General features: G+C 41.2%; 1 protein-coding gene across 1 annotated transcript in view; it reads right to left on the bottom strand.

Moving 5' to 3' along the window:
* Window positions 1-4326: 4326 nt before the first annotated feature.
* Window positions 4327-16356, bottom strand: part of STK3 (serine/threonine kinase 3) — a 111871-nt gene continuing 99841 nt past the window's right edge. The window contains exon 11 of the mRNA XM_083749803.1: window positions 4327-9147. Within this exon, the coding sequence (XP_083605929.1) occupies window positions 8989-9147 (159 nt within the window). The 3' untranslated portion in view covers window positions 4327-8988. The remainder of the gene's footprint in view (window positions 9148-16356) is intronic.

Genomic DNA, 16356 nt, shown 5'->3' with positions numbered 1-16356 from the left:
CTCTGCCTCAGTATGGGGTAATTTATTGTATGTTTGTACAATGCTGTAATATTATGTCATAATTTAACAACATTTATACATGTAAAAAAATAAGACACTATTTCAGGGATGATCGAATTGTAAAGCAAGAATGTTTGGAAGGCCACAGATTCCCCACCCCCAACCTATGGTTGACTAAAGTGAAAATGGGCCGGCTTTTTGAGAGCACTTCAGAAAAGGAACATTTCATTCCCTGTTTTACTTCATTTTTTTTTTTTAAAAAAATGATCTTCCAAATTACCATTTCCCTGCTTTTACGTTTAGCTGTTAACTGATATACAAATAAGCACCGACAATTCTGTTTGATACTAGGGGGGGGGGAAAGAAAAGGCAACACAAATTATCTCTGAAAGAAAAATGTAGGCTCTCAAACTTCCAACATGTATACTGTTAAAATGTCACAGTATTCTCGATGGTAGATTGCATTTTTAATACAGGCAGTCTTGTGCAAAAAGGTATAATAGTTATCTGAAGGGAACAGGCACACCAAATAAACTATAAAACATCCACCTACTTCTACATGTTGTAATGTAATTTAACCACTAAAATCATCATAGAAATTTGATCAGACAATGCAATCACAGCTTCTTTCACTTTGCAGAATAGGTTTTTGGAATAGGTGCTTCTGACTTGATTTTGCTTCAAATTCGGGATAGAAAATTTGTTATACCTTCTAATGAGCGTCAGAAGTAGTTGTTGGGGGGTGGTTTTAAGGCCACACAAATTCCCTGCATATTGTAGCATGCAGTTCTACCGTGCAGTTACACCTAAGGGAATTATTCCCAAACAATACTTTAAAAACAAGGCAGTAACCCAAATTCATAAGATTGAATAGTAATTGAGTGAGATCCAGCAGAGCACGAGGTGGTGTCCACTCATCCAACACAGCTACTCCTTACTCTCTGCCCCCACCCACCCACCCACCTGCAGCTCCCTGCAGGCCCCAAAGGGGTGGGGCTAGAGGATTTCCTTTTGATGTCACCCATTGTGTGATAGAACTCATGATCACACCTGAACTCCACTATCAATTTCCCCCCTCCTCAAGTTGAATGGAATAGACTTTCTCACCAGTATGTTTTCCAAGTCATGTTTTGCCTTTGTATTACCTAGCCTAAGAATAGAGGAAATGTGTTATTTTTCTGATCATTTTAGTCTCACTTTTTGCATAGGTCTATTTAAGGGAATTAACCAAGGTAGCAGAACATTCCTATCCAGAGAGAAAGTGAATATTTCTAATTTTCTGCCGCTATGTACAAATTACCGTATTTTTCACCCTATAGGACGCACTCTTTCCTCTCCAAAAATGAAGCGGAAATGTGTCTGTGTCCTATGGGGCGAATGCAGGCTTTCGCTGAAGCCTGGAGAGTGAGAGGCGTCAGTGCGCACCGACCCCTCTCACTGTCCAGGCTTCAGGAAGCTATCCGCAAGCCTTGCGATCCCGGCGGGAGTGCCTGCCGGGCTCTCCAGGCTTGCGGGCAGCAGCCTGCAGCCCAAAACACGGGGCGTGTTCTGGAGTGCGCCCCGTGCTTCGCGCAGATGTCCGCAAGCCTTGGGAGCCCAGCGGGAGTTCCCGCCGGGCTCGCAAGGCTTGCAGATAGCAGCCTGTTCTGGGGGCTGGGGTCGCTCGGGCTTCCCCCGCCCCAGCCCCGCGGCTGGGGGGGGGATATTTTTTTTCATTCCCCCCCCCCAAAAAAAACGAGGTGCGCCCTATGGGCCAGTGCGCCCTATAGGGTGAAAAATACAGTACAAGGGATGGCTCTACTGGGCCCTACCTGTAGGCTCTGGTCTGAAGGCACAGTATATCACCTTGAGTTCTACTGAAGAAAGAAAAGGGTAACATACACATGAGCTTCCCAGGAACATTTCATTGACTGTGGCAGATGTTGGAATAAATGTTGGAATAGATGTTTGATCTGATCCACCAAAGCCATTCCTATGTTTTTAGGCTGGGACATCCCCTTACTCAAGACAAGCCTTCACTTCCAGGGTTGAGTTATGAATTCAGAACCAAAAGCAACTACCCAGTGATAGTCCATCCTTCTGGCTTATCCAATGTGTCTGACTTTAGATAAATAAGGCTTTATTACAGAATACACAAAACAATGAGTACATCATTTTAAGCATTTTTCAAAAGAAAGTGCTTATGTCCAGTGTTGTTTTAGACTTTGTGCAAACTATTCAAGGTCCTTGTGACTGAAAATTATTACAGGGTGGGGTGGTTTTGTTCACAAGACTAGGCTAGATTCCTCTATTCGGCAGATATCTCCCTGATGAGTGGTTAGATAAATTACTGTGGAAGAAGTTTTAAATGGCTACAACACATTTTGTAAGATAATCCATCATGCATCCATATTGTGTTAGCAGCCTATAATTATGTTTTCCATTGTTAATCAAGTCAGTCTTATTCTGGGATCTGTTTTCATCAGCTTAATAAATAATCATGTTATTGAAACTAGTGTGTGTAAGAATAAAACTGCATTGTTGTACAAAGTAGTTAGTTGGCAAGCAAGATATATGTCTGGAAATGCAATAGTCTCCTGTTCTTCTAAATGACTTGCCGATGTTGAACAACAAATTGGGACATAGGCAGCTGTCATATGCTGAGTCAGACCAATGGATCCATCTAGCTGAATATTGTGTAAATCAACAGTAGCCAACATGCCACTCTCCAGCTGTTGTTGGTATACAACTCCCATGCAATCTTTCCACAAGGGGAGACATTGATGCTGAAATCCAGCATCGCCTGAGCTCTGGGAGTGCAGCTTTCTCCTGATTGAAGCACAAAGTGTTTGAGGACAGGGACATTCACAGGGAAACCAAAACACTTGTTTACAAAGCTATTGTACTTACCAACTTGTACTTACTGTATGCTTGTGAAACATGGACCATCTTCAACTCCTTGAAAGATTTCATCAATGGTGTCTCTGAAAATTTTTACATATCACTTGGGAAGACAGGCAAACTAATGCCAGTGTACTGGAAGAAGCAAAGATCAGTGTCAAAGCAATGATTCTTCCACATCAACTTCATTGGACTGGTCATGTTGTTCAGATGCCTGATGATCATCGTCCAAAGCAACTACGCTATTCCAAACTTTAAAATGGAAAGCATAATGCTGGTGGACAACAAAAGAGGTTTAAAGGCTCCCTCAAGGGAAATCTTTAAAAATGTTGACACTGGCCTGCAAGTGCTCCAAATGGAGAACAGCCTTTACCATATGTGTCATGGAATTTGAAGACGCTCGAACTCAGGACGAAAGGGAGAAACGTTCTAAGAGGAAGGCACACTTGGCAAATCCTCACCATGATCAACTCCTGACTGGAAAACTATGTCCCCACTGTGGAAGGACGTGTGGATCCAGAATTGGCCTCCACAGTCACTTACAGACTCACTTCTAAGACCGTTTTCATGGAAGACAATCTTACTCGGCTACATGTAATCACCAAAGAAGAAGACAACCACCATTATTCCTGATCATTGGCTGCAGCAGATGAGAGCTGGGAGTACAACAACTCATAAACTACTCCTGGGTGTACTGACTGGTAGCAGTTTTTCAGGGATTCTGGCAAGAAACAGCCTTGCCTGGAGACTACGGTGACTGAACCAGCAAATTTTTGCATGTAGAGCATGCACTCTACCTCTAAGCTATGCTCTTCCCCTTGAACATGCATTTATTGTGCCTGTTCACTGTGTAATTTCCCTCTTGCAACTTTTTATTGTGTGAAGGGGTCTTTCAGTTCATGTATCTTTCCTACACAACCACACTGCTTGTGAGAAACATTAGAAGGCAAAGACATTCTTCAAAAATGTTGTGAAGTGTGCCCAAGAAGCCTCAGATGGACATCTACCTCCAGGCTGATCTGTCCAGTACTTGGTATGGGATAAATGGACATCATAAGAGCAATTTCTGGAGTCAGGCAGTACAACCACTAGGCTACTAAAAAATAAGCCATACTCTGATTAATCTGGAAGAGAGTTCTTAATCTGATTTTCAGAATAACAGCTAAACAGGCCTTCCACTGATATCTATTCGAGAAAACTTTAATTCAAGACTTAACAGTCAAGCAAATAAAGAAAACAGAGACAATATTGGCAAGCCTGTGTGTTAATTCTAAAACACACACGCATATATACATGAGTGGAAGACTGCTGAAGACTGTAGCCACAATCCTAAGCATAGTTACTCAAAAGTAAACCCCCTGCAAGTTCAGTAGGACATTATCTAGTAAGTGATTTTAGAAATGCAACCTAGCAAAGCTAGAATGAATAGTATGACAAATTGAGGCATAGATGGAAAATAACTTTTATTCAAAATGTTTGGTAACAAACAATTGTTTTTTCCAGAGTTTGGGGCAACTGTACTTTAAAACTTTTATATACAAGACAGGAAACAAACCATAAACCAAGCTGGGTTAAAATTTCACTAAGGTTAATAATAATCAATTCTACTAGATTTATTGCAAGTTATAGTAAAATAAATACTTTACCAAATATGTATGTCTTCAGTGGAAATAAAAGTTAAGGACATTAATAGTATATGATTCAGTAAATATTAATAAATATGAACTAATAAAAGGCCAATTGCATATAAATTCTAACCCCATATTCAGTTTGTAGCACATAGCTTGTTGTTTGATCCAATAAACAACTTTTCAAAGTTGCTATATTCATTTCTGTACATATACAATTCCAATGGCATGTTTTGTGTGCTACTTTGCAGTCTGATTTAAAGGTGTATTAACTGTAGTTTAGTTTAACAAAATAAAATAAAACTGAGAGATTCAATTCAGTTCCATCTTTCTGGAGGAAAAGGCTATTGTGAAACTGAGTGGTTGAGTGTGGACATATATATCCTCGCTTCATAAACTGTGATATATACACAAGCCCTGTGCTTGCATATTCCATCTTCATATCTCCCATTCCTTCTTTGGTACACCATGATTAACCTGAGAAGTCTTCCATGAAACGTAGTCCCATTATTTCCAAACTGAGAATCTATAGTTAACTGGTTTGGAACAAGTCATGATCTGAAACCACAGTTTGTAGTTGATTTAACATACTGGCTTGTTCCAAGCCTGGAAATCATATGTTCTCAAACTGGACAGAGCAAGAAACTATGGTTAACTTCCTGGATTAATCAAGGAATGCTGAAAAGCGAGGAAAAAAGGGGCAATATAAGGCAGGAGTATGTTTGTTTATTATGCAGATCTTTGTACATTCAAAATGGGCCAGTATGTGAACATAGATTTTCCAGATTCTTTGCATGTGTATTGACCTGCTCACTGGTTCTTTAATACTGTCTTTCCGGGTTACAATGTGCAACAGTAATCAAAGCAACATCAAGCGAGGAAGTCAGAGAATGTCTGATTGGTCAAAGTCAATTAAGTATAAGGCACACCAGAGGAAGAAAAGGCTGATGCCCACAGTGATCTTTTTAGTAATTCACTTTGCTTAATTGAAAAAGGTGTGACTTATAAATTCATTAAAAACTTTAAGACTTTGGTGCTGCTCTGAAAAACTGATGGGGGCCTCTCTTGACACCCCTTGATATAATGAAGCCGAGTAACAGAGGCACTCACCTTTTTAGTAAACCCAGTGGAGGACAAGTGACTTGCTGTTAGTGGTGGGGGTTCTCACTGAACTAAAGCAGGAGCAATAAATAGTGCTGCTGTTTCAGTATGGAAAAGCCTTTCTCAGGGCAGAAGCACAATTGGACCCATGCATTCCATTCCCAATGCCCACAGCCTCCTAGCTTTTGTACGGCCATGCATTAGCTAGGAGCTGCATCAAGGAATTATTCTTTACTGTAAATATATCTGTGCAGCTCTGCACTGTTCATCTCATACAGGATGTTGCAAACACATGCTAGCTACTATAGTGGAGGATGATCATGCTGCCAATGAAGCAGTGTGCATGATTCTTCTGTACTGTAGATTATTATACAGCATATAAAAAGAACGGTTCCGGAAGTCACGCCGTAATTACCTATAATTAACAACAAATCTGTATTTTATTTAACAAAAGGTTTTAGAAATTTGATTTACAACTAAATGACCAACTATACTTTCACAGTACATCGTAACGACTCTGATGTGATGAAAAATAGTGGCCTACCAGGAGCACACAATTCCAATCAAGGTATTTATTCCAATCAAGGTTTGCAACCACAACTTTCCCCGCTTCCTTCACAAAAGCAATTCAGGGTTTGCAAGAGCATTTCAGGAAAATATAAATTATATTATTTTATTTTAAGGACAGGTACACAGAGCATGTGCTAAGATCATACTCAGCTGAAACTTAAAGATATGGTCTCTCTCTCTCTCTCTCTCTCTGCTGATCATTTCTTTTGACTGCTTAAAGGTTTTTCGGAATGTGTGCTGTATGGTTTGCCTGTCTGCAACGCACGGTACAAATGGAGTATCTGGTGTAAAGCCCAGAAATATTTGCAGAATAATATCTACATAGTGGTCACTAATAAAATCTTTACCAGCAATGTGTACAAGTCATTGTCAATAATAGCACATGTTCCGGGAGGTATAGAAACACCACAGCTACATTAATCGTTAGTCAGGGGGGAAAGTCAAGATGAAATAAACCTGTAGTCAATGTGAAAGTAATTATACAATGGCTTATGAAATGGATTGCACAGTTGTACAGAAGGAGCTTACTATACTGATTGCAATAAGATACTTTTCCCCTACCGTATATAAGCACAAATCAAGAACTGAAAAAAGTAATAGCAACTTATTAAGAGGCAAACAGCCTGGTTTCCTGGCTGGCTAAGAAAAGCTCCTGCTGCCACAGGGAAAACTCTAGCTGCCATGGGACCTCACACTTGTGGGTTACATGAGAAGTGCTTCTTCACACAGCCCATGGTTAAACTATGGAATTCATCAGCTACAAGATGTGGTGATGCTACCACCTTAGATGGCTTTAAAAGGAGCTTTGACAAACTGATGGGAGGGTAAGGCTGTCAATGGCTAGATGCTGTCTCCGGAATCAGAGGCAGAGAAGGTTGCAGCTGACCTTGCGTCCTGCTTGTGGGTGTCTAATGGGCATCTGATTGGCCACTGAGAGAAACAGGATGTTGGACTAGGGCTCTACTTGCACTAAGCAAAACCCGTTGAGGTTGCACTGTTCCAAGAAAACCCCAGACAACAGGGCTGCAGTACCTGTGCTGGTAGCAAACCTGTTACTTTGCAAAAGCCAGATTGCCTAACAGTTACGGGAATTTTGCTGTGCATTTTATTGCCACACGCACACTGTTATGCAAGGCTACCTGTCTCTTAGGATACTGCATTTTTCTCGCAGTGGTACTTCCCTACAGAAAATGTATTTCCTATAAGAAAATACAACTGCAAATATGCAGTTAGGATATTTGAAAAGTACTGATATGCTCTGTCTCCTTAGGGGGATTATTAAATTAGGATTCCTATTTATTGCTCACAATGCAGCAAGGTAATTAAGGCCACAACCCTATGACCACTTACATGGGAATAAGACCCATTGAACTCAATGGGACTTACTTCTGAGTAGACATGGATAAGATTGCGCTGTAAGACACATACTTGCCTGGGAGTTTTCCCACAGCTATTTCCTTTGCTTGAACAGCAAAATGCAAAATGCATTTTAAAACTCAGCAGTTTGTTTTTTAAAATGGCTTTGGCATTTGTTGTGAAAAGCTGCCAAAAAGGAGAAATACTAACGGGGTGGGGGGAAGCCACCTGTGCATGCTTGTAGCTATGGACCAGAATAATTTTCTTTGGCTTTTCAATTAGTGTTTCTTAACGTATGTTTATAATAAAAATATTTCCAATACAAGGAGGAAAAAATGGGTGAGGGTATTGAAAAAATAAGCAAGAGTTCAAAATGGTCCATTTAGTGTAACAGTATTGTTTTTTTAACTGTGGAACCAAGTAGGATATTAAAATAGAGTTTATAAATGAAAAGCAAAGGCAGGCAAAAATGTGAAACAAGAATGAGTGACCTGAATTTTTCCTGCATAATGTGGGGGGGGGGGGGGAGAGAGATACAGAGAGAGAGAGAAAACTACCTAGGCACTTGTCCCTTATTTTGTAGGATCCTTTTCAACAAAGAGCGAAAGTGGCAAGCTTAGGGGGAAACCTGCTGGGGAGGTTTCATATTCAAATCTTTGGGTGATGAATGGAAGTTGTTTAAGAGTGCATAACCCCCATTCATATATATTAAAAAAATTGCACAGGAAAACCTTTTAGTGGATTGTGCCCTATGTCCCTACGTGAGCATTTTCTCTAGCACTGCCAGTGTTATCACTAACCCCCCAAAATCTCCACAGTGCTTAAAACGCATGAACTTCAAGCTCAAAGAAAAGAAGAAGCAAAAACAAAACCATGAATCCCAAGTGTGCACTTACAAGCCAAGTAGAGCTAACACTCGAAACCTGAGCCTGATCTTAATATATAGTCGTAACTTTTGTTTAGAGTGTGGCCGCACACATACATTTTACTTACTCTATCACGGCTTCCACTATTAGTATCTGCAATCACTATTTATAGCTAAGAAGCATCAAGCATCAAAATAAATAAGATCACCTACGCATATACAATAAATATGCTTTTAAATGGAGGAAAATATATTGCAACTTAAGGCCCTGCATTATTGTGCAATTAGGAGATAGTTTTAGGTCTTACCAGGAACTAGACACTACTCCTTATTGTACAACACACATCATTACTGCAACATAGCCAAGTAAAATATCAGGAAGTGGAATGTGAAATTTCTGTTGTATTAAAACATAAAAATAGGACAGGGTTTTCACTCAGGCTGCCAAACATACAATGTGCCTTCTTTAAGGACTTCAGCTTAAGTTGTTGTGAAGCTCAAAGTCGCAAGTTTTCAAGACTTGTAGTTATGTACAGTTTTCACCAGTGTCCACCTCGCTTTGCTGCATTATCTTGCAATGTAGGAAGATCAGAAGTTCTGTTGCCTTCGTTTTTTTGCATCCATAGCATCCAGAATCGGCTGCCTCTTGGCTGTGTATCTCTGACGAAGTTCTTCAATTTCTCGTTCCATCATTGGATCCAAAGCTTTTAACCTCATCTGCAGCTCTTCCAAACTCAGGTTTTTCAACTATCCAGATAGGAAAACAAAAACAAAAGCCATAAAGCTTATTTAAAATAAGAGTAACTTAAGCTCGAGCAATAGCTGTGCACAATGCAGCAAAATGCATAACAAATAACCTAACACTTGACAACATATGAGCATATGAGGTTCCCCAGTATCTTAGCTTGTTTTTAGCTCCAGTTTTCATATAGTTTAATGGTTAACAAACCATGAGTTAACCACAAGTTGTCCTACAGAAGATCAAACAAACCATGGCTTTTTCGCCGATTGGTTTGGTTTGCAGTTTCTCTCACCTCGCGCCTTTGTAGTTTTCATAAGTATGTGGCAGGGATGTCCAACTCCCAAGAGACTGCAATTTACTCCCAGGGAAAAAAAATGGCAGTGATCTACCCATTGTTGGGGGGGAGAAGGTCAAAGTTGTGAGCTTTTTTTAAGGGCACACGTTGAAGTTATTTATCTTTTTGGAAGGTGCCAAATTTGCAGTCCTAATTTGATAACGGGAACACCAAATAATGCTTACCAAAAAAAGAGCAGGGCAGCAATAACTCCAACTTCCATTTTTGCAATCCTGCACGAATGAATGACACAGCAAGGGGCCAGGACCGGAAATGAGCAAACAGTTGACCACGATCAACCAATATCACCTGGCGATCGACCTGGCGATCGCAGTCGACCGGTTGGACATCCCTGGTATATGGGATGGGGTGCTCAAACAAAGCATGGTTAAGTAAGGGTTTTGAGTTTACATGTAATGCTAAATCACAGTTGGAACAAACCAAGGTTTGTTAACCAACAACAAACCATGGTTTCATACTGTGGTTTGTTGATAGTGTACAAACAGCAGTTCAGCTTCTGGGCTAGATTCACATGCTATCTAAGAATCTGGGAGCTTGTCATGCCTAGTTTGGCCCTAAGGCAGCTCCGTATGTTAGGAGGCAGGAACTTCTAACTTTATTGTGACGCAGAAAGCAACCATTTACTCTTGCCTTACTCCTAATTTGTTTCCTATTATCTTTGCTAGCAGTGAATGGTCTACTCACTGCTATACAGAAACAGCAAGCTATTTTCAACATGCTCATATGGGCCTTCTGACAAAAATTCAGATCCTTCACTGGGTCACTGTTGCACCTACTCAAGGCAAGTTGCCTTGGATGATCAAAACTGCCCAAAAACAATGGTCTGGATTCAGAAAAAGGAGACTGTTAAAATCAACTTCCTTCCTCTCAGGGCAGTAGTACATTAGCATTTTGCAAAAGGAGTGCTTGATTAATTTCTCAGGAGCTATCCAAACATTAATAATAATGAGGGCTATTTACAAAGAAAATGGCTCATTTGCATGCCGGCTAGCTGCAGTGAACGATGAAGCTGGATTCTTGCCAGCAAGTGGGGGGGTGCTTTAAGTGGGGGCTCCTCCACCTGTACTTGCAGGAAATAGTACAGTTTCAAAACGGGAAATGAACCCTGGGGTTCATATTTATTACATCATCCACCAGAGCTGTTGCTGTGTGTGCAGGCATACCAATCAGGTTTCGCTGGTGGTAAAATTTTGCCTGTTTTAGGGGAAACAAACCATCTAAAAGAATAAAGACAAAATCATACCCTTATATGGAGGGAAAACAACAACACAAGTTTGATTTTGCAGTAAATTCCCTGACATTTTGAACACATGGGCCTAAGAAAGAAGCAAATGAATAAAAGCATGGTATCTGAATTGACCTGGTTGTGAATCAATACTGAATTCAGTGTATTCTTCCATCATCAAAGTCGGACCTCTTTCTGTTGAGGATATAAATATTATCTTCAACCTTTACTTCTATTGTCATCTGCAGCATACAGATTCGCAAGAACCATGCGTGTTGGGCAAGCAAAATACCACGTGGTCCTGTAGTACAGCAATGTACACAAGAGTGCTTTAGGATTGGGTACAAGTACCCTACCCAGTAGATCTCGGAAATTTGCCACTGGCAGGCAGCCCTGGCGCATTTCCAGAGATTCACCGGTCTATGCCTACTACAATGAAAAGGGCCAAAACGAGCCATGTCAGGGACATGTCAAGAGAGGAGGGGTAGTAACATGACAAGAACAACTGTAGTACACAATGATTAAAATATTTTAAAACAGAACAATTAAAATAATACCATTATACAGAAGTTTGATAATAATGCTAGTTAAGACCCAGGACAAAACTCATGTCCCGAAATTCAAAATTCAAAAATGTTTTCAGTTGACATCTGAAACTTAGCAGCATGTAGAATGATCACCCTTCCCCAGGGATTCCAGTGCTGTTTTTGACCTCTGAGAAGGTCCGGTCTTTAGTCACCACATCATGGGCCACTCCTGTTGGTAGGAGCACATGTGGGACCTCCCCAGTCAATCGCAAAGCACAGGCTGGGAAGGTGATTGTTCAAGTTCTTGGATCCTGAGCCATGAAGGGCTTTGTGTACTAATACCTACACCATGAATACTGATCACAGACTGGGAGCCAGTGCAGTGTTTTAAGGATCAGTGTTATATGACCCCATTTAGCTGCTTTACTTAATAGTCAATAAGTGGCATTCGGCATAAGCTGCAACTTCTAGATATTCTTCAAGGGTTGCCCAATATAGAGGGCATTGCAGGAACTGAGCATAGGCATTCCTCACCACCAAGGACAGTTGTGTTTCCTTTTAAGAACCCCCAAGCTATGTATAACCTTTTCCTTCAGGGGAAGTAAAACACCTCCCAGGATAGGCCATCTTCCTAATTCCTGGACTTGAGAACCACCCACCCACAACATTAGGTAGATAGAAATAAAAAATAGCTAATGTTCATGCTGTCAACCATGATTTGTGCATACCTCATTTCAAAAGGAGGGACGCAGGTGGCGCTGTGGGCTAAAGCCTCAGCGCCTAGGACTTGCCGATCGAAAGGTCGGCGGTTCGAATCCCTGCGGCGGGGTGCGCTCCCGCTGCTCGGTCCCAGCGCCTGCCAACCTAGCAGTTCGAAAGCACCTCTGGGTGCAAGTAGATAAATAGGGACCGCTTAGCAGCGGGAAGGTAAACGGCATTTCCGTGTGCGGCTCTGGCTCGCCAGAGCAGCGATGTCACGCTGGCCACGTGACCCGGAAGTGTCTCCGGACAGCGCTGGCCCCTGGCCTCTTGAGTGAGATGGGCGCACAACCCCAGAGTCTGTCAAGACTGGCCCGTACGGGCAGGGGTACCTTTACCTTTACCTTTACATTTCAAAAGGGGCCAGTCAAAATATGTGCTTTGCCTCAATAGAATGCTTTTTGGCTTGATGTGCACATGTATGTGTGCATACATGTGTGTGTACACCTGAAACAATGTTATTGTTAACAGGCACTCTCAGAAACTACAACCTGCCATGAATAAAGGATTGAGCAGAATGCACGAACAAATCGCCTTTACTAAAGGCTCTCATGCAGAAAATGTACAAACATTTATTAAAACATTCAAGCTCATAGCTCATTCGCTTCCACTTTCCGTTTGCTATTAATTAAGTAAAAGCTACAAATAAAAAACCGTAAAACCCTCGGTTCAGCTTGGGAAGGGTAGGCTAAAGCTATTGATTTGATTATTTTCGTCATGATTACTTAGGAAGGATTAAACAGAAACTCTGTTTCCTGCTGAACGAAACTCTCTGGCATCGAATAGGCCATTGCTTCATCAGATAAAAACAATTTCCTGGTGAAGCTACTCTGTAGTCCAAAAATATCCTTTGTCTACAAAATTGAAAACACATATCATACTTTAATTATGTTGTTACACTAGAAAACAATTCTGGAATGCCAAAAAGTCCTTTGTTTTTGTAAAATATCAATTGAAACAATGAAATTGCTGTTGAGAATCTCCTAGGGCAATCAACTTCTGCTACAAGAAGAGAGTGTAGAAGCATTCTCTTCCTGTGAAGGCCGCAGGAAATAGAAAAGTTCTTTAAATGACATTTTTATAGCTTTTTTAAAAACCCGACTAACCACAACAACTCACACAGACCCATGTATCTTTCCTAAATCAGACAACAGCACTTGGTGCTACCTATCCCAGCTATGAAACCATTTTCCCTTTCAATATTTTTCAGGACTGAAAGTCCACAATCCAATAATCCAGCGGTTGGGCAATGTAAACTACTGGCCAATGTGAAGAAAACAGCAAACACACCACAGAGCAATGTTCAGTACTATTCTGTAAGAAGACATGTAAATCTTGCACATAGGCCTACAAGGCGTTTGTGTACCTCCCATCAGAAATTTTTTGGTCTTATCTGCAGACAGCACACTAAATTTAGGCAGTGGTCTTCCCCCACGTGCATGTTCTTTGGGTTACAGTGACCAAGTCCACCTAGTTAAGGTTCATCTCATCTTGCCTTTAATAACAGTCCCTTGAAGATCATTATATTACATGCTTATTTGCTCCCCTTTTTCAAAATCTGCAGAAGAACAGACATTACTATTTTCCGGTTAAAATGGTCTGTGGCCTAAATAGGTAACTTTCCTTGATATAGCTGATGGCCATTTCTGGTCTCTCTCCTGCTGTTTTTATAAAATAGATGCAGTACCCCCAGAAGAAGGAAAAAACAGTAGTGGCCCTTCTTAAGTGCTCCATTTCTCATATATATATATATATATATATATATATATGCAGGTTTTGGTGTCCTCGGGTGTCTTCCCATGTAAAAATGGAGCACTTAAGAAGGGCCACTACTGTTTTTTCCTTCTTCTGCATTAAAGGGTAGAGAAAGGGGAAATTACATAAACATTCATTTGTCATTTGTTTCTGGAAGCTAACTAGTGTAGTTCATAATATTAATGCCGCACGTTTTGAAAGTAAATGCTAGCTGAGAAGAGACAGAACTGTGGAAATGAGTCATTTTCCTATTTGGAATCAGCAATATGTGTTTTCAAAAAACCCTCCAAAGCAACGCTTGTAGTATTCAAGTGCCAGGGAGGTGGGCAGAACCAAAATACAAGGGAAGCCAACATTTGAGTGAAAAGTGGCACAATGTGATGCACACAGATAGACTGTTTTGTTAACAGCAGCAATGGATTTATGAAATTAAACATGGAGCTTCATAGCCAAGAGCAGATTGTTAAAAATGACATTTAAAAAATGTTAGATTTCAAGTAGAGCAACATACCCCAACTCATCCTGACATGGTTTGAAAATTTCCCAAGATACTGCTCATGAAAATTTTACCCAAACCCGGCAATGCATTTTTTTCTTGTGATAATGAGCACAGGATTCTAAAATTTAAAATAAACAGAATTATCCACACTTGAGAGCTTGGCTGAATATTGTATTTAAGAATAGCACTGTGATCCCCATTTTCACTAAATTTTGCATTTTGCAACAATCCTGCCTTCTATATGCTGCCCCTTCCAGCGCAATGAGACAGAAGTCAATTAATTAACCTGAAACAAACGAAGTTATGAATTAAATATTGCATCTTACATGCAAACTGTTTAAAGACATTTCCATGCCTGGAACCCCAATGGAAGAGTTGAATAATATTAAAATTACAATATACTTAACAGTAATAACCTTTGCTTAAAAGCAGAAATCTCTTCATTATCTAAATGATCCAATTTGCCCTGCCTTCAAGAGCCAACTTGTTTCTTCTGCAAAACACTATTAGGAAGGTGATACCAACTAGCATCTCCCTGGTAGCCTCTGCAAGCAACAGCCAATGAACTGGGAAGATGGTAAAGGTAAAGGTAAAGGTACCCCTGCCCGTACGGGCCAGTCTTGACAGACTCTGGGGTTGTGCGCCCATCTCACTCAAGAGGCCAGGGGCCAGCGCTGTCCGGAGACACTTCCGGGTCACGTGGCCAGCGTGACAAAGCTGCATCTGGCGAGCCAGAGCCGCACACGGAAACGCCGTTTACCTTCCCGCTGGTAAGCGGTCCCTATTTATCTACTTGCACCCGGAGGTGCTTTCGAACTGCTAGGTTGGCAGGCGCTGGGACCGAGCAGCGGGAGCGCACCCCGCCGCAGGGATTCGAACCGCCGACCTTTCGATCGGCAACTCCTAGGCGCTGAGGCTTTAACCCACAGCGCCACCTGCGTCCCCCGGGAAGATGGTAGGGAAATGCTAAAACGGAATGATGTTTTTGTCATGATTTTATATTAATAGACATTACTAGGTAGATGTGGGGTTTGGTAGCAGTCATGGCTAGCATAACATCCCATTAGGCCTTCATTTCATCCACAGCGGGTGGCGCTGTGGTCTAAACCACAGAGCCTAGGACTTGCCAATCAGAAGGTCGGCAGTTCAAATCCCCGCAACGGGGTGAGCTCCTGCTACTCAGTCCCAGCTCCTGCCAACCTAGCAGTTCAAAAGCACGTCAAAGTGCAAGGTACCGCTCCAGCGGGAAGGTAAACGCTGTTTCCGTGTTGCTGCTCTGGTTCGCCAGAAGTGGCTTAATCATGCTGGCCACATGACCCAGAAGCTGTACGCCGGCTCCCTTGGCCAGTAAAGCGAGGTGAGCACCACAACCCCAGAGTCATCCACGACTGGACCCAACAGTCAGGGGTCCCTTTACCTTTACCTCATCCTCAAAACTATCCTGAAAGGTATGTTAAGGCCAAGACACTAAGTGAGTTTCATGGCTGAATGGAGACTGGAACCCACAGTTCCCTTGTTCAGCACATAATGGTTGCCAAAGCATTCCATGTCTGAGAAACATTCAAAAACTTGAACAAATTATTCAAGTTTAGGACATTTGTCTAGGTAGTTAGAAAATGTGACAGTTGTATACCATCTCAGCATATCAGAATAGTTTTCTACTTACCATCATAGCTTTAGCCAAACAAAGCTGAAGTCATCCAGAATTCAGCTAGGATTGGGTTTTAAAGTTTTATATACAAGGTGGTTAGCATAGTCTCATAGGGGGGTAATAACTAGTCACTGATAAATTAAGTAGACTCTGATTGGAGTTGTATACTATTTGCCTCTATTCATCCATGTTACAGCAGATTTCCAGGGAAAGAAAGAAAAAATAAATAAATGCTAAATTAGAGATTAGTAAAATGTCCAGAGATTAGAAAAAAGGAACTGAAGAAAAATTGGAGCAACTCCTATTTTTGGATCAGCTTGGATTAGATCACGAAATAAAATGTCCATAGTGCTCCTAGTTTTATCTATATATTTTGAACCCACTTATGAATGTCTTGTTAAAGAAAGTTATTTAACTCAAGGGTGACATTTCTTTCTGGTCAG

This window comes from Podarcis gaigeae (assembly GCF_964106915.1).
Source record: "Podarcis gaigeae genome assembly, chromosome: 7".
Lineage (NCBI taxonomy): Eukaryota > Metazoa > Chordata > Lepidosauria > Squamata > Lacertidae > Podarcis > Podarcis gaigeae.
Note: the sequence above shows the minus strand (reverse complement) of the source record. Positions and strands in the feature narration are given on the sequence as shown.